The 27055-nt window shown below is 43.6% G+C and overlaps 2 protein-coding genes and 1 pseudogene across 2 annotated transcripts in view; 1 reads left to right on the top strand and 2 right to left on the bottom strand.

Moving 5' to 3' along the window:
* The window catches only part of LOC134643769 (kinesin-like protein KIF26A), a 91122-nt gene extending 86118 nt beyond the window's left edge, over positions 1-5004 (top strand). The window contains exons 17-18 of the transcript XR_010096399.1: positions 4356-4445; positions 4634-5004. The gene's annotated coding sequence lies outside the window, so the exon portion shown is untranslated. The remainder of the gene's footprint in view (positions 1-4355; positions 4446-4633) is intronic.
* Positions 119-8448, bottom strand: LOC134643797 (C-C chemokine receptor type 6-like; annotated as a pseudogene).
* A 15848-nt stretch (positions 8449-24296) lies between these two features.
* ccr6a (chemokine (C-C motif) receptor 6a) lies at positions 24297-26956 on the bottom strand. Its single transcript, XM_063496366.1, has one exon. The coding sequence runs from the start codon at positions 26910-26912 to the stop codon at positions 25719-25721; it is 1194 nt and encodes a 397-aa protein (XP_063352436.1). The 5' UTR covers positions 26913-26956; the 3' UTR covers positions 24297-25718.
* Positions 26957-27055: the final 99 nt, after the last annotated feature.

Raw genomic sequence — 27055 nt, 5'->3', positions numbered from 1 at the left:
TTTGTATCTTTTCTGGTTTGCCTTCTTGTCACAGGAAATGCCTGTGTGTCATCATTTACTGTATTTAACTTTATGTTTTTAGATGATGTATTGATTAAACTGAATACCAACATTTCACTGCATTTTTATCATAAGAATATGAACATACAGCGCATATTTACACTATGCACAGCTGGCTGTGCAATGTGCTTCTGTTGCATACCAGAAGTTTGATAGCTGAAAAGTTTGCAACCCTAAGTGCTACAAACCAGTGGATAAATCCTAATGGTTTTCATATATCAATACTAATAAGCTACTCTTATATCAGGCACTGAACCCTGAGCACAAAGAAACTAGCTTGTGTTGTGTTATTAGCGCTGGGAAATCCTGGGGAGTTAGCTCCTGTTAGCTAACAGTTGTGTTTAGAGAACGAACTGTGCCAGTGAAGCTCGACACTTTTGTAACATCCGATTGGGAGGTATGAGAATGTTGTGTATTTAGAATGTAGCTGTGCAAACTTCAAATATCTGCTCGATTTATCAAGACATCACATATTTGAAAAAGCACTTCGTAAGCACTGTGCAGTATTATTCCTGCCAGAGAGCAGACCATAGGGGCTTCACACTGACAGTGTCGTTACAGTACTGCTGTTTGGGTCTGAAAGAACATTAATGGACAAGTCAGAGAGCACTTTCTCAAAAGTGTATACAATGTGTGTACAATGTTTGTGTGTGTTTATTCACACTTCAGAGATGGCTTCTTTTGTGAGTCCCTAAAGTCAAAACATCTTTCTCAACCTAGTTGGATGTTTAATGTTTGTATTGAACTTTATATTGATCTGGTCCTGAGCAGAGGTGCTCCAAACATGTGCGTTTTTTATTTCTTGATTTACTGCTGATAAGTACTAATATTATTCAAACATATTATAACATAGTGTGTACAATATATATATTTTTATACAAACAGCAGTTGAAACACCTGGTGGTAGTGGGCATTATGGGGTACATCAGTCTGATTTAATATGCTCACAAATCCACAGTTTGTCCTCAGTTTGGCCATATCATTCTTGTGCATCCTTCTTATTCATGGTCATGAACTCAAGACACAGACATGGTCTCATTATTTACCAGAGGGCAGGACAGGGGACAGAACACTGACACCGAGACTTCAGTATGTGGAGTCCAGAGGTCCAGTTAGTGAAGAGAGACAGTCTGATCTCCACTGTCAGATAAAGATTAAACACAGTGAATTCACCGCACAGTGTTACACTGTCAGCAGAGCTGTAAATAGAGCTGTGCACAGCGCCAGCACGTCCTTAAAACAGAAGCAGTGCTGAAAGAGGTCGAGGGTGCATGGGGATGCCGCCATGAAGGAGAGATCAGACAAGTTTAAATCAGACGTGTTTTCAGCTGTTCAGCCGTCTGTTTCAGGTGACAAAACATTAAAACAAAAACTTGAGCTCTGCTTCATTTGTGTAGTACAGACAGCAAGAGGCTCTGCGGGAGACTCGTCTTCAGTCATCACTCACAAAATAATCACAAAAAAAAAGAAAATGCAGGAGTTGAAATATTTCACGATTAAAATAATATAGTAGAACAAGCACAGCATGGGGTTAGATCTCTTTATCTTCGGTGCGATAGAAGTGACTCAGTTTTGGTGTTAGAGACCTGGAGCTTCAGAGATCAACCCACGGATATCTTCACATGGTAAAAAAAAAAAGTGCCACTGTTGCTGGACCCGTCCATCGAGCGCCGAGTGGAGAACATGTAGAAGTCAGAGGTGACTCTAGAGAAGTGGCATGGGCCATGTACTTCTTTCCAAGACACCACAGGTCCCTGAAGATCCCCCTGAAGTGGTTCCTGAAGTTCACCCCCACAAAGGCGTACAGCACCGGGTTCAGGCAGCAGTGCATGTAAGCAATGGTCTGTGACACTGTCAGGGCCATCTCCACTATGTCTGCCTCGCCACATGGGCGCTCCCGAAACAGGTTGGCTGTGTTGTACAGGAGCACTATATTGTAGGGTAGGTGGCAGATGATGAAAACAGCCACAACCACCAGCACCACCCACACCGCTCTGTGCTGCTGGAAGGTTTTGGCCTTCAGCAGGGTGACGATGATGGCACTGTAGCAGAACGTCATGATGAAGAGTGGCAGGAAGAAACCCACGCTGATCTGGGTGCTGGGGATGGCCACCATCGCTACCAAGGATGTGTCTTCAAACTTGAACTCACAGACATACTCAGGAATTGAGCTCTGGACTGAGTTATCATCGTCAAATATGATTTAATTCTTGCATGAAGGTGGGGACGGACACGAGTATAGTGAAGATCCAGATGATAGCGCAGATGATGCGGCTGTATGACATTGAGCACAGTCTGAAGCTGCGGCGAGCCTGTATGATGGCAATGTAGCGGTCGGTGCTGATGCAGGCGAGCAGCAGTATGCCGCTATAAAGGTTCACACTGTAGGAGCTGCCCAGCAGCTTGCAGGCCACCTGCTCCATCGGCCACGACCACAGCTCGTTGTAGACGATGAATGGCAGCGCCAGCATGAACAGCAGGTGGCCGATGGCCACATTGAACAGGTAGATGTCAGTCATGGACTTGGTCCTCTTGTAGAAGGCGTAGGTGACAATGACCAGGCTGTTCCCCACGAAACCCAGGATGCAGATGATAGAGTGGATGTACGGGAGGATCACCTTTGCCATACTCTGGTTTTTATTAAAAAAACAAAATCCATAATAATCTAGGTAGCCACTGATATTATAGTCATATTCGTAGCAGGACATCGCTGTGGTGTATGATTGGTTGAACATCTCCTTGGTGTATGTTTGGTTGGACGTCAAATCCTCTGCAGAGTAGATCATCATTGTTCACTATAAAGTAAGCAGAGTGAAAACATCAAACTACAGCAAACGTGTCTGATGGACTCAAACAAAGATGAAGACCTGAGGACACACGATGAAGAAGCCGTATGGATGCTATAGTGTCTTCAGTTTGCACATTAATCAAGACTGAGCTCTGTATCTTCATAAAAATGAAATAATTTTTTATGAAGATTCTTCATCTGCATCTCTGCAAACACTTAGAAGCATTACTAAGGGCTGGTTCGGGTGCAGGGTCACCTGATCCAGCCCTAACTAAGGCCAAAACACATCTAAAATAACAGGACAAAATAAAAACAAAAAGGCTGAAGTGACGGTGTGTTCACACCAAACGCGACCAGAGCGTCAGGTTTACATGTAAAGTCAATGGAAAAGCGCGATGACGCGCGATTGCGGGTCCTGCGAAAATAGCAGATTTGCGTCGCGAAAACGCGTCAAACGCGCGTCAAAGTAGCGTCTGGCGCGTTTGACGCGCGAATAAAAATACACGCGTCAGTTTTTGTGTTGCATTTTGTGCATTCACGCGTATCGCGTCTACCGCTCGAGTTGGAAAAATCTGAACTCCAGCGTCAATTCACGCCGAGACAACCAATCAGGAGCCTGGTGACATGGCTCTGACCTAGGTCAAAGAGGCAGATCCAGCCAAAGCCCTTCATACTTCATTCAATATGGAGGAAAGGCTAATCAACGCCGTAGCAAACTACCCGGAGCTGTACGACACCAGCTGCTTTCTGTACCGAGACAGGAATAAAAAGGACCTAGCTTGGAGGAAGATATATGAAGAGATCGGGCAACCTGATAAGTTCATTCATTTCTCTTTTGAAATTTTTGACTGACCCGGAGAAGCCGCACAAAAGCTAGCAAGCCCGCCTACTGCCCCGCTATTTTCCCACTGATGTACAAATACCTTTCTGCTCTTATGCATGTTGTCATATAGAAATATATGTTATTGTTTATTAATAAACAGCACACAGTGATCCCGCTGTTCATCCGTCACTGCCTCGCTTTTTCGCTGATTTTTTTATTGCACAGTACAACTGTCAACAATGCGCATTGCATTCTGCAGCCTGATTGACAAATCTCCTCCATGTCGTGTCTCCTGCGCTTGCCAAATTTGTCATGTTTGGTTTTGATAACCATCACATCCAATAAAAAAAGAACAGCACAAAAACACCCATAACTATACCCTCATTCGGAAATAGACACCCGCACCGGGAGGGAAAAAGGCGCACAAAAGTGGCAGGCAGACGAAGACAAAACGCGGCATAATAATACTTTTACATTTTGAAATTTACTAAGGTTTGCACTTTGAGAATCAACTTGTGAGAACTGTGAGTAATATTCATGGGTGTGTGAAAAAAAGTGTATAAAGTGCGTGGCGAGGGGCTAGTTATTCTGACAACCCCTGCTGCAATAAATGAGGGACCACTGTATATACTTTCTCTATAACTATTGTTTACAACCTGTTAACTTTTAATATTGTCTTGATAGAGCCAACTGATTCTGCAGCAGAGCCATCCCCTGTTGCTTCTCCTGGCTCCCCAGTCCCTGGTCCCTCAGCTCCTGCTGCTGCAACCACAGGTATGTAATTGTAGCAACAGATGTACAGCAAGCACTGATAACTTTTTACTCTGTTGGATTCCCTTGTGATTACCTTTACTAAATATCTACAACCAATCTGTTTATATCCTGTTTTTTTCAATGTTGAAAATGAAAATCTAGTATCAGCCTTCTCATTTCTTTGTGTTGTTTTGTGCTGTGTTTTACAGGCCCACAGAGGAGGACAGCTCCGAGGCGGACGAGGGACGGGTCCCAGGACGGTCCATCAGCGGTGGAGCTGGCCATCCTGGAGTCCCTGAAGAGGCCACGCCAGTCTCCAACGGAGCATTTCCTCCTCAGCCTTGTTCCTGCTCTGGAGAGCATGCCGCCTCAGACACGAGAGAATTTGTAAAATTTCAAATTTATAAATTAGTTTTTGAAAACAGCACAGCTGTGTTAAATTTGGAAACATTGGACCCTAGCAATCAGTAGTTTTCTGATGAGGCAGCAGGCTCTCCAGGGCAGAAACAATGTTCTTATTTTTCTCCTCCTTCTCCCCGAGGCTCTTCCACTTTAAGCTGGGTCCTTTTTATTCCTGTCTCTCTGTAAATAGTTATATTTTATATATTTATGTTTAATGTTTTTCTGTTTGAGAATTTTAATATTATTTGAAATAAATTTTTGTAATGACTAATGTCTCAGTTCTACTACACAGCAAATATTGGCACACAGCTTGACCTATGTAGAATTCATTTCATATTATACTAATGAAAAAATATACTACTATATAGGAACATAATGAAGACCAATTATTTAAGAGAATAAAGAGAGGTTAGTTTATTTTGGAGTAGAGCTCCATTTATTAAGAAAATTTTAAAAAGGCAGGGTTGTGGGGAAGTCAATGGGTCTTCAAACAGGCTATTCTTTTGGCTGCCAAGACACTGCTCCCTCCGCCGAGAAGTGGGCCATGAACTTCTTCCTCACCAGGACAGCCTCTCTGGAGGAGTTGTTGGCTGCTACACGACCCAGGCCTTTTTTGAAAAATTAACCTGTGATAAGACAGCATATCAAGATAGAATTGTTATTATAATATAACTTAAGATGAACTGTTCACAATTTTATCTAGTTCTCAGTTTTAAAAAAGGCTGGTGACCCCTGTTATAGAGTCTGACAGCTGCAGGGATTATATACAAATATTCAACTGGTTCTATACCAGAATTAAACCAGGTCTAAATAAAAAAAGAAAAAGAAAAAAAAGGAGTGAGTATCACTACAAAAGATTACCCACAGTGGTCTTCATACCACAGTTTGATATCAGCAAACACTGAGAGCATACATTGATAGACACCACAGCCATGCTATCATTGCAAACACTGATAACAGCATAAATCGAATTAAATCAGGACTTGGTGAGACCTTTTGAGTATCACTAGAAATATTATAAACAGTCGTCTCCGTACCACAGTTTGCTATCAGTAAACACCGACGGCATTCACTGATAGCATACCACATCCATGTTAGCAGTGTATAAACGGATAGGTTAGCATATATTAGCACAGGTATCAATAAAGGACTACCGTATTAAACACTTACTAACCACAGGCAGATGGACAGGCGCTCTGCAGGTGGGATTGACCGCTTGTAGTTGGTGTCTAGGCGGGCGATTCTGGGACCGACGCGGGACAGCAGGTCCTCAAACTGGGCGAGGGAAAGACGGTGGTACCGCTGAAAGCGGCCGTCATCCAGGCGCAGCTCCTGGAGCAAGTGGTAAACTCACCAAACTGCTCACGCTTCAGGAGGACCTGATGGACCCAGGTACGGCGAGGACATCCTTTACGCCGCTGCTCTTCACAGTAAACAGAGAAGGGAGACTCTCTCTTCAAACGCTAGCTCGACAGCTGTCATCCTGCAAACATACCGTCTGGCACTACTTCCTCCCACACTTCCGGTTCACGCGCGTCAAAATATGCAATTTTGACGCGCGAATAATTTGCGTTGGACATGCGTCGAGGTGCGAATTTGCACGCGTCAAGTTAGGGGCGTCTGGAGCGTTTTGGTCGCGTCTATTGCGTTCGGTGTGAACACACCGTGAGAACCAATCCAGGCCTAACATTGCAGAGAAACATGAACACACCAAAGTGAAAGCAGCTCGCTTCATTCTGACTTTCAGGCTCAGGAAGGAGGCGACCTGTACAATCTGCAAATAGAATACCTGTTTACACCTGCGTGATGTAATGACCTGCAGTATGAGGGAATAAAGGACTTACCAGCAACGCAGGAGAGGGAGGCAGCCATGCAAACTCAACCAAAGTAAGAGTAAAGCAGCTCAAAGGTAGAGACTCACACCTGTGACAGGTAACCATACTCTTCTTCTTGGATCAATGAATCAGAAACAAAAAGACAACTACCCTGTTCTTCTAACAGAAATTTAGAACTGATGGAGTTACAGGTAACATCATTATGTTGGGTAACGCCAACTGTTGGAGATTATGTATCGGAATTTCAGGAGCGGGACCACGCCTCCAAACATGCTCCTTCCTTTTGTCATCTATAGGTTCCCCCAGTTCTGCAAGCTGTTCATTCTCATTTACGTGCCCCACACTCACTCCCTCCTTGTTTTCAGTTCTTTAACTTCATTTCTATTTAGTGCATGGGGATCTGCCAGGCCCAGGAGCCGTTGCCAGTCCCCTTCGAGGCCTTCCCCAAACCGCAACCCAATTCATGTCAAAGCATTCACTTTTACCTTCTAAAACGCTGTCAAACCTAAAATGAGGGCATAGGCCGAGCTAGTGAATTGAATTAAATTGAATTGGAACAGCCAGTTATTAGGATGAGGAACAGCTCTGCTGGGGACAGGAAAAGACTGAACAGGCTGATCTGGAGGGCCAGCTCTGCTCTAGGATGCCCTCTGGACCCAGTGGAGGTGGTGAGTGACAGGAAAATGGTGGCTAACCTGTCATCCCTGTTGGACAGCATCTCCCACCCCATGCAGGAGACTCTGTCAGCACTGAGCAGCTCCTTTCAGTGGCAGGCTGCAACACCCACGAGGTGGAACGGAGAGACTCTGCAGGTCTTTCCTTCCAGCTGCTGTCAGACTCCACAACAAAGACTTTGCAGATGACCACACACGCACAGACAGACATGTGCAGTAACACTAAGTCTAATATTTTTCTGACAACATAGTATTTTTATTCTATTGTATATAGTATGTTATTTACGTTTATCTTATTCTATTCCATTGTTTTTCTTTATTTTGGCTGCTGCAACTTTGACACAACAAATTTCCCACATGTGGGACTAATAAAGGCTTATCTTATCTGCAGCAGGATTTCATGAGAATAATTCATATATTATTATGAAAAGGTCAAACTGATCCGATCTTCATATTCTAGATATCAGTACTGATATCAGTTATTATGCATTTGCACAATAACTGAAACTAGCTCATTGTTCCTTCAGTGGGCTGGTTTCAGTCATTATGCATATGTACTGTTTATAAGATTGGGGAAAACTGCAGTCAGCTGAGACTGAAGAAGTCACTTGGATGAGTGACAAAACGTTTCTCCCACTGAAAACGCTACGTCCAGATGAACAGAATCGACCTTTGGAGAGTGTGACAATTACTTTAACTCGAGGCTTCTTTGGCTTTCTGGCGTTCTTTGCATCCACCTCCACAGTCACACGCACTAATCAGATAGCAGATTTCAGTATCTGCTGCACTTGCAGACAAGGGGTTCTTCATTACAGCTGTGAAGACAAAACAAGTGTAGCCGGTCTGGCCTTAACCTCTGATTGCCGTTAGTTCTCTGCGTTGTGTTGTGCAAACGACCAGAGGAGTCAACTCTCACTTTGCCAGCTGGGGCGGATTTATTGTCCCATAACTGTTTAAAATAAAAACAAAACAGTACAGCGACTTCACTTTACTGGACTCCTGCATGAACACCTCTCCTCAGCGGGGCCTCTAGGCGACTGAGGTGCAACATCACAACAAATCTAATTAACAAATAAAACTGCTAAAATACTAAAATGTATTTATAAACATATCTAACAAATTAAAATGCACTTCATCGTGACCATACAGCAACAATTACCTCATCAACAAAATTATACTTTAGGGAGACTTCATTTACCAGTGGCAATTTTACATATTTTTTTAGTTACATATATCTAACAGTAAGTTGAAACAGTGAACATGAATCACAAACAAACAAAAGATATAACCAGTACACATGACACAAAAATAAAAGAGGGAGCTCACATACCTGTTTAAAATAAAAACAAAACAGTACAGCAACTTCACTTTACTGGACTTCTGCATGAACACCTTCAAGGGAGAGAGAAGGATAGCGGACTCCATGAGAAGCCACCTGCATGCTCCTATGCTCTCATCTGAGAATGGCTAACTAGCATGTTACAATAAAGTGCTGTACTTGACAGAGAAACAATAATTCACACTAAAACATCTAACAGAACTGTGAGACAAAATGCACAAAGGGAACGAGCAGTGTTTGAATTACTTTTAGTCACTTTAACTGTGTTTATTCGCTCTGTAACACTAACGCACACTCACCTCTCCTCAGCGGGGCCTCTAGGCGACTGAGGAAAACAGCGTGCAGCTACAGGAAGTGACTTCGTGGAAAGTCAAAGGTCACACAAACAAAATAAAAGCTCCCAAAATATAAATACAGAAAATAAACATATATAAATAAAAACATATACATAACCAATACTGACAAAGCAAAATAACACTGCAGGATGGATCTTTGGTGAAATATAAATTATTTTTCAATAAACCTGTTACACAAGCACCATTTAATAAGCATACCCAGCATTCCAAAGTGAAGTTCCTTTATTAATAGCTCTGCTGAAATGTAGAACATTGAAGGGTTAAGCACATAAATGAGGTTAAAATACAAATTTGAATAAACTAAAATCAGACAATCGTGTAAGTCACAACCACCTCACTACACAGTAGTTGTTTGAGGATGGAACCACAGATACATGTGAGCTGTTTTGCTAAGCTTCTCTTCAGGACTAATCTTTATAATGAGCTGGTGGATTCAGATTTTATCTATTGTATATTATTGTAACAGAGGATCTCAAATACTTCATCTTGCGCAATAAGTAATTACTGCATTGTGTTTGCCTTTAAACCAACTGTTGAACTTAAAGCTTTTCACATCTCCCACAAATGCAGACTGGGAAAGTCAGTCAGGGGCAATTCAGTTTATGTAGAACAAGATGAAATCTCAGGTGACAGGATTACTGAACATCTGGGTCAAGAACTAATTGAATAAATTAATGAATATATATAGTACGCAGTGTTTTTAATCACAAGCCTGGCAGTTACATACACCTAAAAATCAAAACACACAATATAAGACAAAGTTTGTGAAGAGACAAAAATACATGTTCTCTAAAAGCCCTGCAACAAAGGTAATACTCAACGTCTGTTTATTAAACCATACTTACTGATCAACAAGCTTCTTTTGTTTGAATCATTTCTTTCCATTCACTCCTTTTCAGTTTATTTGTTTGGAAACTCCATCAGAAAAAACCCTTGACAGAATGTTCAGTGTAGTTTTTCCTGTGCTCCCACAGCACCCTGGACATAAACCCGAATAGACAAAAATAAAAATACAAAAAAGCGTATAATAAGCGTCATCATAAGCATCTTTTCCATTAGTTCCTACTCGGATTGACTCGCCATTGCTCGCCACGACTCGACTTGGATCGACTGGTTCTCCATTACAAACTAGTACCTCCTGATGTGTTGTCGTTTTCATACCAACGCAACCTTGCATCCTGTGACAAAATTCATACAACAAAGGTGGATGTTGAATGTTGATGTTAATTTTCATGAATAGGACACTCTTATGACTCATTGAGTGATGATGCTGACCAGCCAGTCAATGGCATGCAGTCTGACAACATCACAACGTCACACAGGTAATTTTTAGTACCTGCTCGGCCAGGGTTCCAAGTGATCTGAGCAGGTACTAAAGGAAAAGGGGCTATGTTAAATATTAGCCCTTTATTATCTAATTTTTCTATTTTGCTTAAAGATGGTAAATACAGATTCAATCCATATTGTGTTTTGCTTTGAAAAGGAGTTAGTCTGGTCTTTCAGCTATTCCTTGAACTAGTCCACTTCAGAAAGTGTTACCAATGGGAGGCTGAAGTTGGGCAATTCTAAAAAAATAGGGTCAGAATGTGCAGTTCAGCTGCTACAAAGGGCCGTAACTGATTTGTTCTAAGTAAAGTGATCTATTACTTTACACAATACTTTAACAATTTTATCCACAACTTATGTTAAATCCAAGGTTACTTAAATTTTTTATGTAAAAAATGTCATACTTTTCCAGACTCAAAAAGCTAAGTAGTCAGTCTGAAGTTTAGTACAAAAGTTAACTATGAATTTACTTTGGATATTAATTTGGAGGTCAGGCATTAAATGAAATGAATTTACATGGATGCACAGGCAGGTAGGGGGACTGGGTGCATGCACAAAAACATGAGTCATAGCTCATGTTTATACTGTGGGAAGGTCCCATGACGGAGCCAGTGGCCTAGATGTAGGAAATTTACACCATGCACCCTTCATGAAACGGCATATTAAGGTATGCTGGCCAACAGCCTTCCCCTCAAAACCAATATGGCAGGCTGAAATTGCTGCCAAATACACCTTGATAGTGGAGAAGGCTTTACCCTTATCAATCAGGGCCTGAAGAAATGACAGAATCACTGCCACAGAGCACTGAAAATGAATGGCCTGTGATTCTAAGCACCAGCTTTCAAACACACGGCACTTGTGCTCATATAGCGTTCTAGTAGACGATGCTCTAGAACACTGATTAGTGTCGATAACACTATGAGGGAGCCCCACTGTGTTCAGGTTAAACCACTCACGGGCCAAGCCCATAGAGCTAGCCTCTCTGGGTGGGAGTGGAATATTTCCCCCCGTGCCCGAGACAGAAGGTCTCTGCGTAGTGGTAAGGGCCAAGGTGGGCCGCACAGCAGCTGAAAAATCTTCGCCAGCCATTGCTTCCCTGGCCAGTGCGGGGCTATCAGGATGATATAGTGATCTCTCTCTCTCACTCTGGCCAGAGTTGGAGAAATGAGGGCCACTGGGGAAAAAGCATACAGGAGGGTTCTTGGCCACTTGTGAGCTAGAGCATCCACCCTGAGTGAAGCTTTCTGATCGCACAGTGAGTAAAACAGGGGACACTGAGCATTCTCCCTGGATGCATAAATGTCCACAGTTGCCTGACCGAATCGCAGCCTCCTTCACCACATCTGGATGAAGCTTCCAGTCTCCATACAGTGGGTTGCCCCTGGAGAGAAGATCTGCTCCAAAGTTCAAGATTCCCAGCACATGAGTTGTTCTCAGTGACAGCAGGTGAACACTGCTCCAGACTATCAGTCTGTGTGCCAGTGTGTGTAACTTGGGGACCCCAGACCTGTCTGTTGATGTAGGCCACAACAGTGGAATTGTCCGACCTCACTAAAACATGATGACCCCTCAGCCAAGGGAGAAAATGTTTTAGCGATAGGTGAACTGCCAGCAGTTACAGACAGTTTATGTGGGTGTGTGCATGTGAGGGCCCATTCCCCATTCACTGCTCTGCCTTCGTGGGTGGCCCCCCAGCACGAAAGAGAGGCGTCTGTGGAGACCACCTTCCTGGCTGAAACCGCCCCAATGGCAACGTCCTGAGACAAGAAACCTGGTTTCTTCCACTCGTGGAGAGCAAGTGAACAGTCTGCAGATACTCTCACGCGACGGTGGCTGTCTCGGTGAGGGTCTAGTCCCCGCGAGCCCACCCAGCACTGAAAGCCTCTCATGTGCAGGCGTCCCAGTGGTATCGCCACTAGAGAAGAAGCCATCAGGCCTAGCAGCCTCTGGCACTGTTTGAGGGTCACTGTGTTGCTTCTGCCATCTGTGTGACAAGCCATTTCCTGGCAGGTTGGGGCTGCCACCAGGGAGTCGACGTATGTGGCCACCCAAATGGTCTTTTCTCTGAGCGGGGCCACTGCTGCCTCGGTGCATTTTACAAACACCCTTGGGCTCAGTGAGAGACCAAAAGGCAGCACTACAAACTCGTATGCTATCCCCTGGAAAGCAAATCTTAGATACTTTCAGTGTGGGGGATATATGCATGTGGAAATAAGCATCCCTCAGGTCGATTGATGTGAACCAGTCGCCCGCTTGTACAAACCATAGCAATGAGGTGTGTGTCAACATCCTGAACTTGTATGTCCTTAAATGCCAGTTCAGGGCACGGAGATCCAGAATGGCTCTCATCCCCCTCCCCCCTTTCTTTGGCACAAGAAAATACCTTGAATAAAATGTGCTGTGCATTTCCTTGGGAGGGACAACTCTTATAGCCCCTTTGTCTCTCAAGGTGGAAATTTTCTCCCGGAGAAAACTGGCAGACTCGCCCAGAGCATGAGAGTAAAATATTTCTTTGAAATGTGGTGGAGCAACATTGAATTGTAGCCTGTAGCCCTTTTCCAATGTCCTCAGCACCCATGCTGACTGAGTGCAGGTAGCCCAGCTCTTTATGTGGAGAGACAGAGGGCTCACTGGCCACTCCACCGAAGATAGCATTTTGGCGCCCCCTTGTGGTTGCAGGGCGAAACATACGCCATTTCGTTGTCCCGTCGCTTCTGTCACAGGTGAGGGAGGTGACGGGCTCATCTGCATTATCACAGCTGTGGAAACGCGAGTCTCCACGGGCTGCATTATGGAAGACATTGCTCTGTTTTTCAGCATGTTTGACTTTTGCATGTGTTTTACAACATTGGACAGCGCCCTCAGCAAACTGCCTGGATGCGCGTGTCGGGGCTCTTTTAATATAGAATGCATTAGAGAAGTGCTTGTGAAACAACACTGCGAACTTTGGTTCTCTTTCCCTCTGGTGGGTCCAGTGACAGGAACACTCTGTGTGGAACATGTCCCTTTGAACTTGAGCCCGTTCTCACTCACGAGGCGTAACATCCCGACGTTTTGTCACGTCCTGCGGCGTTCCTGAGGAACGCGAAAGGTGACCTTCCACGTTGTTATGGTACGCGGCGGTTTCCAGCCCTGTACTGCAGCCCTAAACTTAACCTTATCACTAAGCCTAACCATAACCTTATGCCTAACCTTAACCATAACCTTATGCCTAACCATAACCTTATTCCTAACCTTAACCATAACCGTATCCCTACGCCTAAACCTAACCTTATCCCTAAATCTAACCATAACCTTATTCCTAACCTTAACCAGCACTTTAATGAGGTGAAATAGTGTTTTCTAAAGCGATTTTAAGAGAAAAAGCGAAGATGTGTAGATTGAGTCCAAACGGTTCTCATGTGTCCGCAGTTTTCCGATTTCGTGACGTAGGAACGCCTTGGGTGCCCGAAAACGTAATATGTTGACGATTTGTCACCTAGCGTAAAATGTTACGATTTGGGAGTGAGAACGGGTTGGGAATGGAGCTGGGTGGCAGCAGAGCGGCCCATGAAGTGGGGAAACCGGGCTCACTCTCGCCTAGAGGAGAGGCTGTCAGGTCGGCTGCTTCTTCCTCCTCACGGTCGTGGCAGCGGGGGGAGGAGGAGGGGCCGCTTGAGGTCTGGCCTGGGGAGACTGTTCCCGAGTCCATGGATTCTTAGGAGCCCCAGCAGTCTGGGCAGTGGCGGTCCTAGCCTCTTTGGCGCCCCGGGCGAACACGCCTTCTGGCGCCCACCCCCCCCCCCCCTCCCACACACACACACACGCACGCACACACACATATATGACCCTATATATGAAGAGAGAGAGAGTATGCATAGTATGCAAACGGCTACCAAACAGACATCATAATTCGTCATACAATGAGAACAGGACAATTCAACAATTGACACTGACTAATTAATATTATATTACTGTATATATTGTTTGGAGTTTAGTCTGTTACTGTTACTATTTTTACCATTTCTTCTTGGAGGAACTGTAACCCACATAATTTCCTTAGGGATTAAGAAAGTATTCTGATTCTTATACATGACCTGCCATTATCCAATAACACATCTGCTTACCTGTAACTTTTGCTCGTTTCTCCTTGTAGGAGCCATAATTAAATGTATTGAATTTTAATGATCACTGGGTTTTCATTTGTTTGGTTGCTATGGTGATGTGTAACGGGAGTCACGTGGGTGCTAGCGGTGACATTAAGAGGGCGTTGCCAGTCTGTCATTCACTGGTTTGATTTTGACAGAGAGGAGGGCTGGGTAGCCGTAGTTTTTGTTGACCGCAGCACAACGAGTTTCCCCTTGTTGCATTAGAGCTGTGATGTTTTAAGAGTTTGAATCACGAGCCGATCACATTGCTCTGTAAACTTTTCAAGCACTTTAATAAACAAGCAAGCAATTCCACCTCTCGCATTATTGCGTACAGCTGACAGCGCGTCAGGCAAATAGGCAGGCTCAATCCCCGGCCTCTAGCGACTGTGGAAGTCGCTAAACTCCTCCTCTTCTTTTCTCTTTTTTTTAAACTTTAAAAACGGGTTGTGTGTGAGACTTTAACCTCCTAAGACCCAAACTCATTCACGGCATGCATTTTTAATTTCTCTTTGATATTTGGGCATATTGGGACCTGATGAATGTAAAAACAAAGAATTACCAGATTTTTTTTTTTTTTACCTAATTTTTGTTTCTAAGAAAAATGAGAGCCACCTATAAGGATATTTGTTTAAAATTTCGATAGAACAGTAGCAGTATAATGTCCTCGTAAGTGGATATCAGGCCCTTGTAGACCAAAATTGAGTATTTTGGTCTAAATAACCCAAAATGTGGTGTCCACATATGTGGACGCCAGGTCCTAGGAGGTTAAATCAACAAAATATAAAATATACATTTTAAATTGTTATTGATCCCTTTACCCCTGGTCCTAAAGTGTATATTTATTTTCTTACTCTTCTTATATTTATTGTTTGTTTACTTGCACTGCTGTAACTGGAGCCTCGTCGTCTCGTCTCTCTGTATACTGGACTGTATGTAGCGGAGATGACAATAAAGTTTACTTTGACTTCAGCAGCGAGCAGGCGCACCGAGGGCTCTCGCGCTCACTTTTCGCGTATAGAATTTCGAAAAAACATCGGTGAAAATTATAAGTCTGTATAATAATGTCTGGTGTTTTCGTGTTTGTTGGTTTGTTTTTATTTTGTTTTATTTTGCAAGTTGGTTATTAGACGCTGCTCCAGCCACCCAGAGAATCCCCCGCCGCCCCGCCCTCTCCTCCCTGTGCCGCAAGCGGCAGGCGCACCTCGCAAACAGAGGGCGCCCTTACTCCCAGCAAATGGGCGATAGAAAATCGATCGGTACCTATGCCATTCCCAATATGCGCTGGCATGATGTCGGGGCAGCATGAGTACGAGCAATTTTTTTTTTTTTGCCGATGCCCGTGATGCCGCCCCCCACCACGATGCCGCCCCGGGCAACCGCCCGTGTCGCCCGTATCTAAAACTGCTACTGAGCCTGGGGGGCTGCCTCCGTCTTAGGCATATTGGGGATCCTGAAAGCGGGGACCGGGTGAAACGTTGCCTGCGCGAATGACCGCGGTGCCGCTGGGGTGGTGTGCTGGACCCTCCTTGGCAGCCAGAGTTTCAGAGCCTCATCTCCCTTTTTCTCCTCACATCTCTTCTGCATGGATGTAACAGCTGCACCGAAGAGACCTTGAGGGACGACAGGGGTGTCGAGGAGTTCCTCTTTTTCCTTTGTCGTCAGGTTGGTGAGCCTGAGCCAGGGTGCTCGCTCCTGAAGAACCATGAGGCCCATGGCTCTCCCAGTAGCCTGTATTGTGGAGGCGGAGGATGTGGTCAGTTATAACGCAGATTTCTTCCCACACTGTGGTATCTGGTTTAGCTGTCATGTCCTCTTCTAGCTCAGCTTGGTAAGCCATTAGCATGGAGGAGGCGTTGTGGGCTCTTACCGACAGAGCCGCTGCCTTGTAGCACTTATCTGTAAGGCTAGACTGGAAGCGCTACCAACGGCTCCACTTGTGGCATCTGGCGGAGACCGATAGACTCCATCCCCTCACAATCCAGCAGAGAGCGTGGGGTGTTTCTGGCTGTAAGCTTTTGCTTTCCACGTCACCGCTATCTCATCGAGTAGTTCCGGGAAAACAGGCAACACATGCTTCCCCGCCTTTTTCGCCTTCAGCTATTTCTTTCCGTCAAAACGAGATTTTACAACCTCGGTTTGTATGGTGGGCCACGGGATGTTGAGCCTAGCAGCTGCGCGCTTGCACATGTCCTGCATGTCGAGATCCAGGTGAGACGGCGGTGTTGGTTTTTCAACCTCGCTGGTAGCCGAGGGCTTTGCAGCCCAGCTCATGCTAGCCAAGGAGGTGGAATCTTCCTCCTCGTCATCAGACAGCAGGAGTTCCGAGTCAGCCGACTCATCTCCATCCTCGTTAGCATCTCCTCCCCGGGTAACTCCCCGGGTCACCGTGTTGCTTTTTTCCAGACTCAAATTCCTGGTTTCTTTGTAGGTTGTTTCAATACAATATCTGACAATAAACTACAAACAGCTGCATGTTTGTTATAAAAAGAAAGCCCTTTAACATGGACGTTACATCTTTGATATTTATGCTATTATGTTATTAAATAATTGAAGTTAGAAAAGTACAATAGCTAATTCAAAAGATTACACCAAATTGAAGACCAGTTCAATACAAGTGTTTTATTACAGCATTTAGCAATTAGTATTTTTAAATAACGGCATTATTGCACAACTTACAAACATTTTGTATTGACTTATTTCTGATGCTATGTACTGTATACATACATAACTGGAAGACACATTTTCTTTCAAATTGTCAGGGCTTGTGTCGTGTGTGGATGCGAGGAAAGGAGGACCCAAACACTGGACTCACAGATAGGTGAAGGCTAGTGTTTATTATGACGAGCGGATGAACAGGACATGGTCATCCGTCCGGAGGACTGACTGAACTAACATAGCTGGCTGAACTGAAATGACTGAACGGGCTGGCTGGACTGGAAACATGTATGGCGTAGACAACATCAATGACACGACGGTGAACGAGTGGAAACAGAAGACTTAAATACACAGACTGATGAGGATGATAATGAGAGACCGGTGAGTACACAGCTGAACATAATCTGGCTAACGACACATGAGACGAGCTAACACAGAAAAAAACAGGAAGTGAGAACAACATTGATGTGGCAAAATAAACTGAACATGACAAAACTGAAAACACTGGGTCAACGACCCAGGAACCCTGACACAACGTTTAGGTATAAAACACCTGAGGCAAACATATTTGGCAGGTTGCAACATACATTCTATAGAATCAGATAGAATCAGTGGTGTTGGAGCAGAGGGGAAATTGCTGGGTCTCTTTTTTTAACCCCTTTGTTTCACTATCGGAGTCAGTATCACCAAACAAAAGAGACCACAACAAGTCTTGTTACTTTTACTGAGTTATTGAGACATTTGCTTTATTCACGACAACTGATTAATCAGTGTTGGAACTACAATAAAAGAATTGCTGACATTTCAAATACTCATCAGTCCAAAATCCAGTCCAAAATCCACAAGTATCCAAAATGTTGGATACTTGTGACAAATCTGTAAAAATCAAACCTTGGCTTGATTGTTCTCTTCCTAACCACCTCTTCATCTGTCTGTAGCTCTGCCTTCAGTTTCTCTCTTGGCTTTAGTTAATCAGCCGCTCAGAATTCACAAAAGATTAACAATTACTCCATCGTCAGAAAGTCACAGAGTGCAGAGTTCTACTTCAGTTTCTTGGAAGAGGTTGGGAGTATGACAAAAGTGAAGCTTTACAGAGAGAGCAGAGCAAAGTAACCTGTTCTTCAGAGGACTTGAACATCAAAGCGTTTCCAGTCTTTTCCTGGCTCTTCATTTTATTGAACCGCTCTGTTTATTTTTTTATCGCTACTACAGTTAGGCCAGCTCGTAATTCCATTGTTAAAAACCAGGACTGTGGAATGATGTTTACAGTCCTGCTAATGATAAATTCAACGATTAAAAATATCTGAAAAATAAAATGTTACACACTTCTTAACACAAAGCATTTAGAACATCTCTGAATCTGTGGTGTTCAGTATTATTTTCTTCTTCTTTTTACTGTGACATCATAGTTACAGCTGATGTTTTGTATTAAACACTGAAGCTGGACTATGTAGACAGTGTAGAGTTCAAGTTTCACCTGCTTATAACTTATAATAGGGCGACAATAATCATAAAACAAACTCTGCAAAGCACAGCAATCCCCTCACAGTCAAGCTGTTTTTTTAGTTGATATAGAACTACCCTACAGGAAGAGTTTGTCAGTTTATGTAAGATCTGAATGACACCATGTGTCACGGTCCTGGGTCTTTTGACCCAGCGTTTTGACTTGTAGTTTATGTTTAAGCCCTTCAAGTTTTCTAAGTTCATTTTCATCATGCCTAGGTTTTTATAGTTCTTTGTTATTAGATTTCCCTTGTGTCTTCCAACCCCTGTTTAGTCTCCCTTGCCCTTCATGTGTTTCATGTCTGTTTTGTTGTCAAGCTCATGTAGTCATGTCTGTGTTTCATTATGTTTCCTGTTTTATTTTCTAAGAGGTTCTGTGTTTTGTTTTACTCTTTCCCTGTGGCGTTATGTCCATGTTGTGTCTACTGTGCCTTTCTGTCCCATGTTTCAGGTCCCTATGTTCTGTCTCCTCAGTTGCTGTTAGGTTTGCATGTCTAGAGTTCAGTCAGTGTTTCCTGTTTTACTTTGAAGGTCCGTGTCTCATGTGAGTGATTCTAGTTTTGCTTCCCTTGTCTCGTCCAGCCTGATTACTCCCAGCTGTGCTCTCCTTCTGTGTCTCATCCCCTCGTTATCCCCCAGTATATTTAAGCCCTGTGTTTCTCTTTGTCAGTGTCATAGTCTCCCTCATGGTTGTGTTTCCCTGCGTGTTAGTTAGCCATGTCTCAGTTTAGTTTTGTTATATTTTTTTCATGCCATTCTGCAATAAAGCAGCTTTTTGAGTTTAATTCCTGTATGGTGAGTTTTGCATCTGGGTCCTTCTCCTGCCTGCACACAGCCGAAACATGACACCATGGTTGTTCAGCTTTGGGAATCTTAGTTTACTATTTATTCAAATGTGGCATTATGGACTTTATATTTACTTCTTTATTGGTATGGACCTGCATGTGTTTTTCAGAAAGTGAACTAACTCACAAAACTTCACATTAAAGTTTGCTTTTGTACTGTGACATTTTTTTTAAAAAAAAAAGAAGGTTTGAGCTATGAATATTTTTACAAGGCACTGTGCACTTGGTTACATTTCTGAACTGACATTGGATGAAAACGCTCATCTCTGGCCATTCAACCAGTTTAAAGTTGTTCGAGTGAAACTCCAAATACACAGCAACTGAACCACCACAAAGTAACAGCACACAAATACTCACTCTTTTTCATGTGCTCAGACCTAACATCTTTTGGCTGCAGATTTTGTTGTATATAGGTAATTGCTTTTATTTGTGTGAAACTGTCAGAACTTAATGACGGTGTGCGAGCAAGTCAGGGACTACTGTGATTACACTATCACAAGCGATGGTGGGGACTCAGGTGCAGAACGGTGTACAGTTCAAAATAGAGTTTATTTACACCAGTGGTTCTTAACCTTGTTGGAGGTACCGAACCCCACCAGTTTCATATGCGCAGTCACTGAACCCCTCTTTAGTGAAAAATAAAATGTTTTTTTTTTTTTCAAATTCAAAACATAGATATGTTTTTTACTTGTGCACAAACGAGCCGTGCATGTCACGGCGGAGGCTCTGCCGAACCCCTGAGACTGACTCACCGAACCCCTAGGGTTCGATCGAACCCAGGTTAAGAACCACTGATTTACACAGACACCAGGTGCAAAGTATATACAGTGAGGGAAATTCGGGGTCCCTAGGGTCTGAGGGGAATCCAGGAAGAGGGGGAAGCTCACTCGCACTCGTTCTCTCCATCACACTCTGACTTGCACAGGTCCACACAGCTGGTAAGGTCACGGGTCCGGGAAAACTATACACGACAGATCAATTACACAGAATCACAAATTATCACTAGAGATTTTCACTGAGGCTAGAGTGGAAAACTAATATGTGTTGCACAATCACCCAGCAATGAGCCTGCCTACGTCCCAGCCCTACATGACAAGCAGATAATGGCAGGCTGATGGCCAACAGGTGTGTGGGCCAAGGGCGGGAGCCCGCAATGAGCTCCGCCCAAGTGGAGTGGTGAGAGAAAGAGAGAGAGGCTGGCTGTGTCCGAATTCAGGGGAAGGATGCTTAAAATGCCATATTTGCATGCAATGACATCACAGCGACACGACAAAGGCTGTCCGAATTCAAAGAGTACTCAAAATGTGGCGACAAATGCCTCCTACTTTTCCCCTAATTTTATGGATGGGTCCGATGTATCCTTCGTGTCCTACTATATCCCAGGATTCATTGCGGGTCATACAGGAGATTTGTTTCTGATAACGATGGTGGTGGTCGAAGCGGGAGAGGAAAACACTTTCAAATGTAAGTATATGAAAATCTGGTTGTACAAAAGTTAAATTGTTATAGCGGTTGTGTTGTTAAGCTTTGGGCATCTGCATAGACATGTTTTTTTTTTTATTTAAATAACCGTAAACCAGCTTGTATGGTGGGTCCCGTGGTTTTTCATGTATTGCCGCTTACATACAGCTAATTTTGATTTTTTCGAATTGGTGATATGTTGTGGGGAACAAAGACCAAACGGCTTAATTTATTAAAAAGAGGAGAAAACGATCACCTCTTCACTGGGGTGAAGAATTGGGCCGCTATGGCATGAAGGTACAAGAATAAATCAGTTTACACATCATATTCATATGAGTACGGTTCTATTAACCCTCATGCTGTACAGCAGCGGTCCCCAACCTTTTTTGCGCCACAGACCAGTTTATGTCAGACCCAGCTGTGCTCTCCTTCTGTGTCTCATTGCCCTTGTTATCCCTCAGTGTATTTAAGCCCCGTGTTTCTCTTTGTCAGTGTTGCGTTCTCCCTCATGCTGTGCATTTTCTAGTGCGTTCAGAGCCTTAGTTTACCACAGTTTAGTTTTGTTGTTTGTATCATTTCCAAGCCTGCAATAAACAGTGTTTAAGTTCACGTTCTGCCTTTGAGTCCAGCGTGTGAGCCCTTTTCCTGCCTGCGTACAGCCATTCCATGACAACTCTTTTATCAGGCCCTGAACCCTAAGCACAAAGAATCTAGCTTGCGTTGTGTTATTAGCGCTTGGAAATCCTGGGGAGTTACACACTCCGGTTAGCTAACAGTTGTGTTTAGGGAATGAAGTGTGGCAGTGAAGCTCAGAGACTTTTGTAAAATCCAGTCAGAAGTTATGAGATTGTTGTGTATTGATTTTACTTTTCTTGTTGTTACTTCTAGTGTGGCATAGGTGTTTAAAATATGCTAATGCTATCAGTGTGATGCTAGCTGCTATGTGCAGTTAGCCAAAACCCCCAGGATAGAGGAAAGTATTCAAATACAGGAACTTGTTCTGGTTTTATTGAAGCAGTTCAGTTTTAGTAGAAGCAACCTATGTCAGGATTTAAAGTGTTTGTAAATGAAATTACATTTGGTTGTTAAAAGGAAAAGTGATAATAAATAGTTATTATCACCATTTATGTTGATTAAATCTTCTTTTGTGAGTCTCTAAAGTCAAAACCTCCTTCTGAACCTAGTTGGATGTTTAGCATTTTTTATTGAACTTGATATTGCACTCGTCCTGAGCAGAGGCACTACAAACATGTGCCTTTTTTGTTTCCTGATTTATTGCTCATAAGTACTGATATTATTCATACATATTATAACATAGTGCGTACAAAATATATATCTTTATACAAACAGCAGTTGAAACACCTGGTGGTCTTGGGCATTATGGGGTACAGTATAAATTTAAAGTGTTTGGGGAAAAAACAAAACTCAGTTAACTGCAATCTGTTTACTGACACCTAGCAGTGAAAATGTTACACACTGTACCATGAAGAGAAGAAAACATCACTTTAAATATACCATACCAAATATACCATGTATCATTGCAGTGTGACAGTTGACTGATGAAAATTCAGGCCCAGAAACAAATCAGGACATGAAGGTTGTGACTTCAGTGTTGGGCAGTCTGTTTTAATAAACTCACATATCCACAGATTGCCCTCAGTGTGGCCATATCATTCATGTGCACCCTTCTTATTCATGGTCATGAACTCAAGACACAGACATGGTCTCATTATTTAGCGGAGGGCAGGACAGGTGACAGAACATTGACACCGAGACTTCAGTATGTGAAGTCCTGAGGTCCAGTTAGTGAAGAGATACACTCCCAGTGGCGGTCCTAGCCTGTTTGGCGCCCTGGGCGAGCACTCCCTCTGCCCAGTCCACACAAAACATATTAAGGATTGTACATTAACATAAAACTGTTGTCGGAACCATACTGAATTTCACCAGAGAAACACACACACACACACACACACACACACACATATGAAGAGAAAGAGAGTATGCATAGTATGCAAACAGCCATCATAATTCGTCATACAATGAGAACAGGACTAATCAACAATTGACAAAGACTAATTAATATTAAAATCTGTAACATTATTGTTTGGAGTTTAGTCTGTTACTGTTACTATTTTTACAATTTCTTCTTGGACCAACTGTAACCCACATAATTTCCTTAGGGATTAATAAAGTATTCTGATTATGATTCTGATTGTTTCAGGATGACCTGCCATTATCCAGTGACACATCTGCTTACCTGTATCTTTTGCTCGTTTCTCCTCCTCTTCTTTTCTCTTTTTTCTAAACTGAGCTCCTGATGGCTTTGAGCTTTTCTTGTCCATCTTCCATTGGTTTTAATTTTGCACTCCAGTATGAGCACCCATCCCCCAACTCGAGGATCACCACAACATAACCTAATAGACCTACACCTTAGTTCACAGATTCGCTTTGTCTAGGGTTTATTTCTGGGTTTTCACACAACCCAGGATTCAAATCATGAATACATAATGGGCTTGGATTTACAACATTATGAATGAAATGTGCTCTATTTGGAAGCAGCCGGCCCCCTCCCCTTTCGACGGGTTATGTGTGTGAGACTTTAAATCATCAAACTGTAAATTATAAATTTTAAATTGTTATTGATCCCTTTACCCCTGGTCCTAAAGTGTATATTTATTTTCTTACTCTTCTTATATATATTGTTTGTTTACTTGCATTGCTGTAACTGAAGCTTCGTCGTCTCGTCTCTCTATATACTGGACTGTATAAAGCGGAGATGACAATAAAGTTTACTTTGACTTCAGCAGCGAGCAGGCGCACCGAGGGCTCTCGCGCTCACTTTTCGCGTATAGAATTTCGAAAAAAACAACGGTGCAAATTATAAGTCTGTATCATAATGTCTGGTGTTTTCGTGTTTGTTGGTTTGTTTTTATTTTGTTTTATTTTGCGTGTTGGTTATTAGACGCTGCTCCAGCCAGCCAGAGAATTCCCCGCCGCCCCGCCCTCTCCTCAATAATATAAATATTGATGTTTGTCTTTTATTTGATCGTAATTCTGTTTTAATTAGTGCGATTTTGCCCAGTGACCCACAGTGTCATGGATTCCCAGATTTGTCCTGTTCTGTGCCATTGTCCTGTTTTTGTGGAGTCTAACTGTAAGTACAGCAAAGAAAATACTCCTTTAAAAGGAAATCAGTAAATGTGCTTTAAACGCCAGAGCTTTAAATCCCGTTAAAGGCGCCAACTTGTGTTGAGCCACAGAATGACAGAGACGTTAAAATAAAAACTCAGACTCGTAGATATAGATGAAATAAACAACATTTATTCTGAAAGGCAAAAATCTGACAGCTAAGATGTAATATTACATTCACAGGATACATTCATTGTCATAAAAATAAACTCAGGTATGAACAGGAAGTTAAAAAAGAAGAATGATAGGAATCACAACAAATGAGAGTTGGATATAAAGAAAAGCGTTTTCTAAATGTTTGAGCATTGAGAGGAAATTAAAACTGAAAAACTGAATTTCATCACGACTTAAATGAGGATGTGAAAACCTCTGAAAAGTTTCAATTCTTAATCCTGGAAATCACCCGTGAGCAGATTAGGATTACACATTTGCATCAATGCAGACTACTCACACAGCTCTGATATGAATGAAATGGCAAACAGCAAATTAACATAAAAAAATTCTTAAGTACAAAATGTTAAAAAAGGATTTAAAACATGCCTGGGGTCAGGGTAAGGCTCCTCCCTTTTTATCGATATCTTTTACTGTGTGACACTTACATGACAGATTCACTGTAACATTGATCATCTGGCTGCAACAAACTCTAAGCCTGACCCCTGACCCTGATGACCAGTACTTCAGACCATGCTGGCCATCATTTATGAATCTGCATCCATGGGCGGCAGCCGGCAGTAATTCCAGTAAAAACAGCTCATTGAAAGTTTCCACAAAGCAATCACAGACATTTTCACCAAACATATTGGTTTCCAGTCTGACGACGTTTGGGGGACCAAAGGGATCTTCAAGGTTTTGGTCTGAGGTTACCACAGCGAGCTGACCAGGTGTGTTGTGGTTTGGACAATCCCTCTCACTCTTAATTTGAAAATTCATGTGCTCGCTGTCGGGGTTCTTAGTACTGATGATTACAGTGGGTTAAGTTCTGGTTCTGTTCTGGAGGGTCTCTCTAACAAGAAGCTGCAGTAGGTGGAGAACTGGTTCATGAGCAGAACCAGGACCAGGGGGCGTAGTTCACCTGTGGGAGGAGGAATTCAATGGCGAGGCAGCTGATTATTGGTGCATATGCAGGTTACATGGCTACCTGAGCATAGGAATAATTCAGCTGTGCAGGACTGAACATCAGAGTCTGTTTCAGCATCCTTTCTGAGAACTTCAGAGGACACGAAGTTTCAAGTCGCCATCAGTCTTTTCAGGAACACATCAGTCAGAGAAACTCTTCAAGGTCACTCTTATCCTCGCTTAGAGCTCATCATCTGCAGCTGCAGGAGATGATGAGCTCTCAGCTTCATTTGTGTAGTACAGACAGCAGGAGGCTTTGCGGGAGACTCGTCTTCAGTCATCACTCACGAAATAAACACAAAAGAAAGAAAATGCAGGAGTTGGAATATTTCAAGATTTAAAAAATGAAGTAGAGCAAGAGGTGCAGCATGGGGTTATCTTGAAGAATCTTGTTGGTGCAACAGATGTGAATCGGGTTCGTTGTTAGAGACCTGGAGCTTCAGAGATGAACCCATAAATGTCTTCACATGGTGAAAGAAGCGCCACTGTTGCTGGACCCGTCCATTGAGCGCCGAGTGGAGGACATGTAGAAGTCGGAGGTGACTCTGGAGAAGCGGCGTGGAGCCATGTACTTCTTTCCAAGACACCACAGGTCCCTGAAGATCCTCCTGAAGTGGTTCCTGAAGTTCACCCCCACAAAGGCGTACAGCACCGGGTTCAGGCAGCAGTGCATGTAAGCAATGGTCTGTGACACTGTCAGGGCCATCTCCACTATGTCTGCCTCACCACATGGGCGCTCCCGAAACAGGTTGGCCGTGTCGTACAGGAGCACTATGTTGTAGGGTAGGTGGCAGATGATGAAAACAGCCACAACCACCAGCACCACCCGCACCGCTCTGTGCCGCTGGAAGTTTTTGGCCTTCAGCAGGGTGACGATGATGGCACTGTAGCAGAAAATCATGATGAAGAGTGGCAGGAAGAAACCCACGCTGATCTGGGTGCTGGGGACGGCCACCTTCACCTCCTTGGCTCTTTTTTTGTCTTCAAACTTGAACTCACAGACATACTCAGGAGTCGAGCTCTGGGTTTGGTTATCATGGTCCAACATGAAGCCCTTGGTGTGTGACGGCTCATACCGGTGGTAGAAGTAGAAGGTGGGGACGGACACAAGTATAGCGAAGATCCAGATGATAGCGCAGATGATGCGGCTGTATGACAGCGAGCGCAGTCTGAAGCTGCGCCGAGCCTGGACGATGGCGATGTAGCGGTCGGTGCTGATGCAGGCAAGTAACAGCATGCCACTGTACAGGTTCACACTGTAGGAGCCGCGTAGCAGCTTGCAGGCCACCTGCCCCATCGGCCACGACCACAGCTCATTGTAGACGATGAATGGCAGCGCCAGCACGAACAGCAGGTCGGCGATGGCCACGTTGAACAGGTAGATGTCAGTCATGGACTTGGTCCTCTTGTAGAAGGCGTAGGTGACAATGACCAGGCTGTTTCCTATGAGGCCCAGGATGCAGATGATGGAGTGAATGTATGGGCCGATCACCTCCGCCACACTCTGGTTTTTCTGAAAAGAACAAGGTTCGAACAACCCACTGCCATTATAGTCATATTCTGGGTAGGACATCTCTGTGGTGTATGATTGGTTGAACATCTCCATGGTGTATGTTTGGTTGGACATCAAATCCTCTGCAGAGTAGGTCATCTTCATTCACTATGAAGGAAGCAGAGAAAAACATCAAACTACAGCAAACGTGTCTGATGGACTCACAGTGAAACAAAGATGTTGGCAAGAGGAAGACCTGAGGACACATGATGAAGCCGTGTGGATGCTATAGTGTCTTCTGTTTGCAC

Source organism: Pelmatolapia mariae, linkage group LG15 (assembly GCF_036321145.2).
Source record: "Pelmatolapia mariae isolate MD_Pm_ZW linkage group LG15, Pm_UMD_F_2, whole genome shotgun sequence".
Taxonomy (NCBI): domain Eukaryota; kingdom Metazoa; phylum Chordata; class Actinopteri; order Cichliformes; family Cichlidae; genus Pelmatolapia; species Pelmatolapia mariae.
This window is presented reverse-complemented; position numbering and strand designations above follow the sequence as displayed.

Bases quoted from the DNA above. Each gene is read 5' to 3' on its own strand.
- ccr6a (XM_063496366.1), bottom strand. From the start codon at position 26,912: ATGAAGATGACCTACTCTGCAGAGGATTTGATGTCCAACCAAACATAC.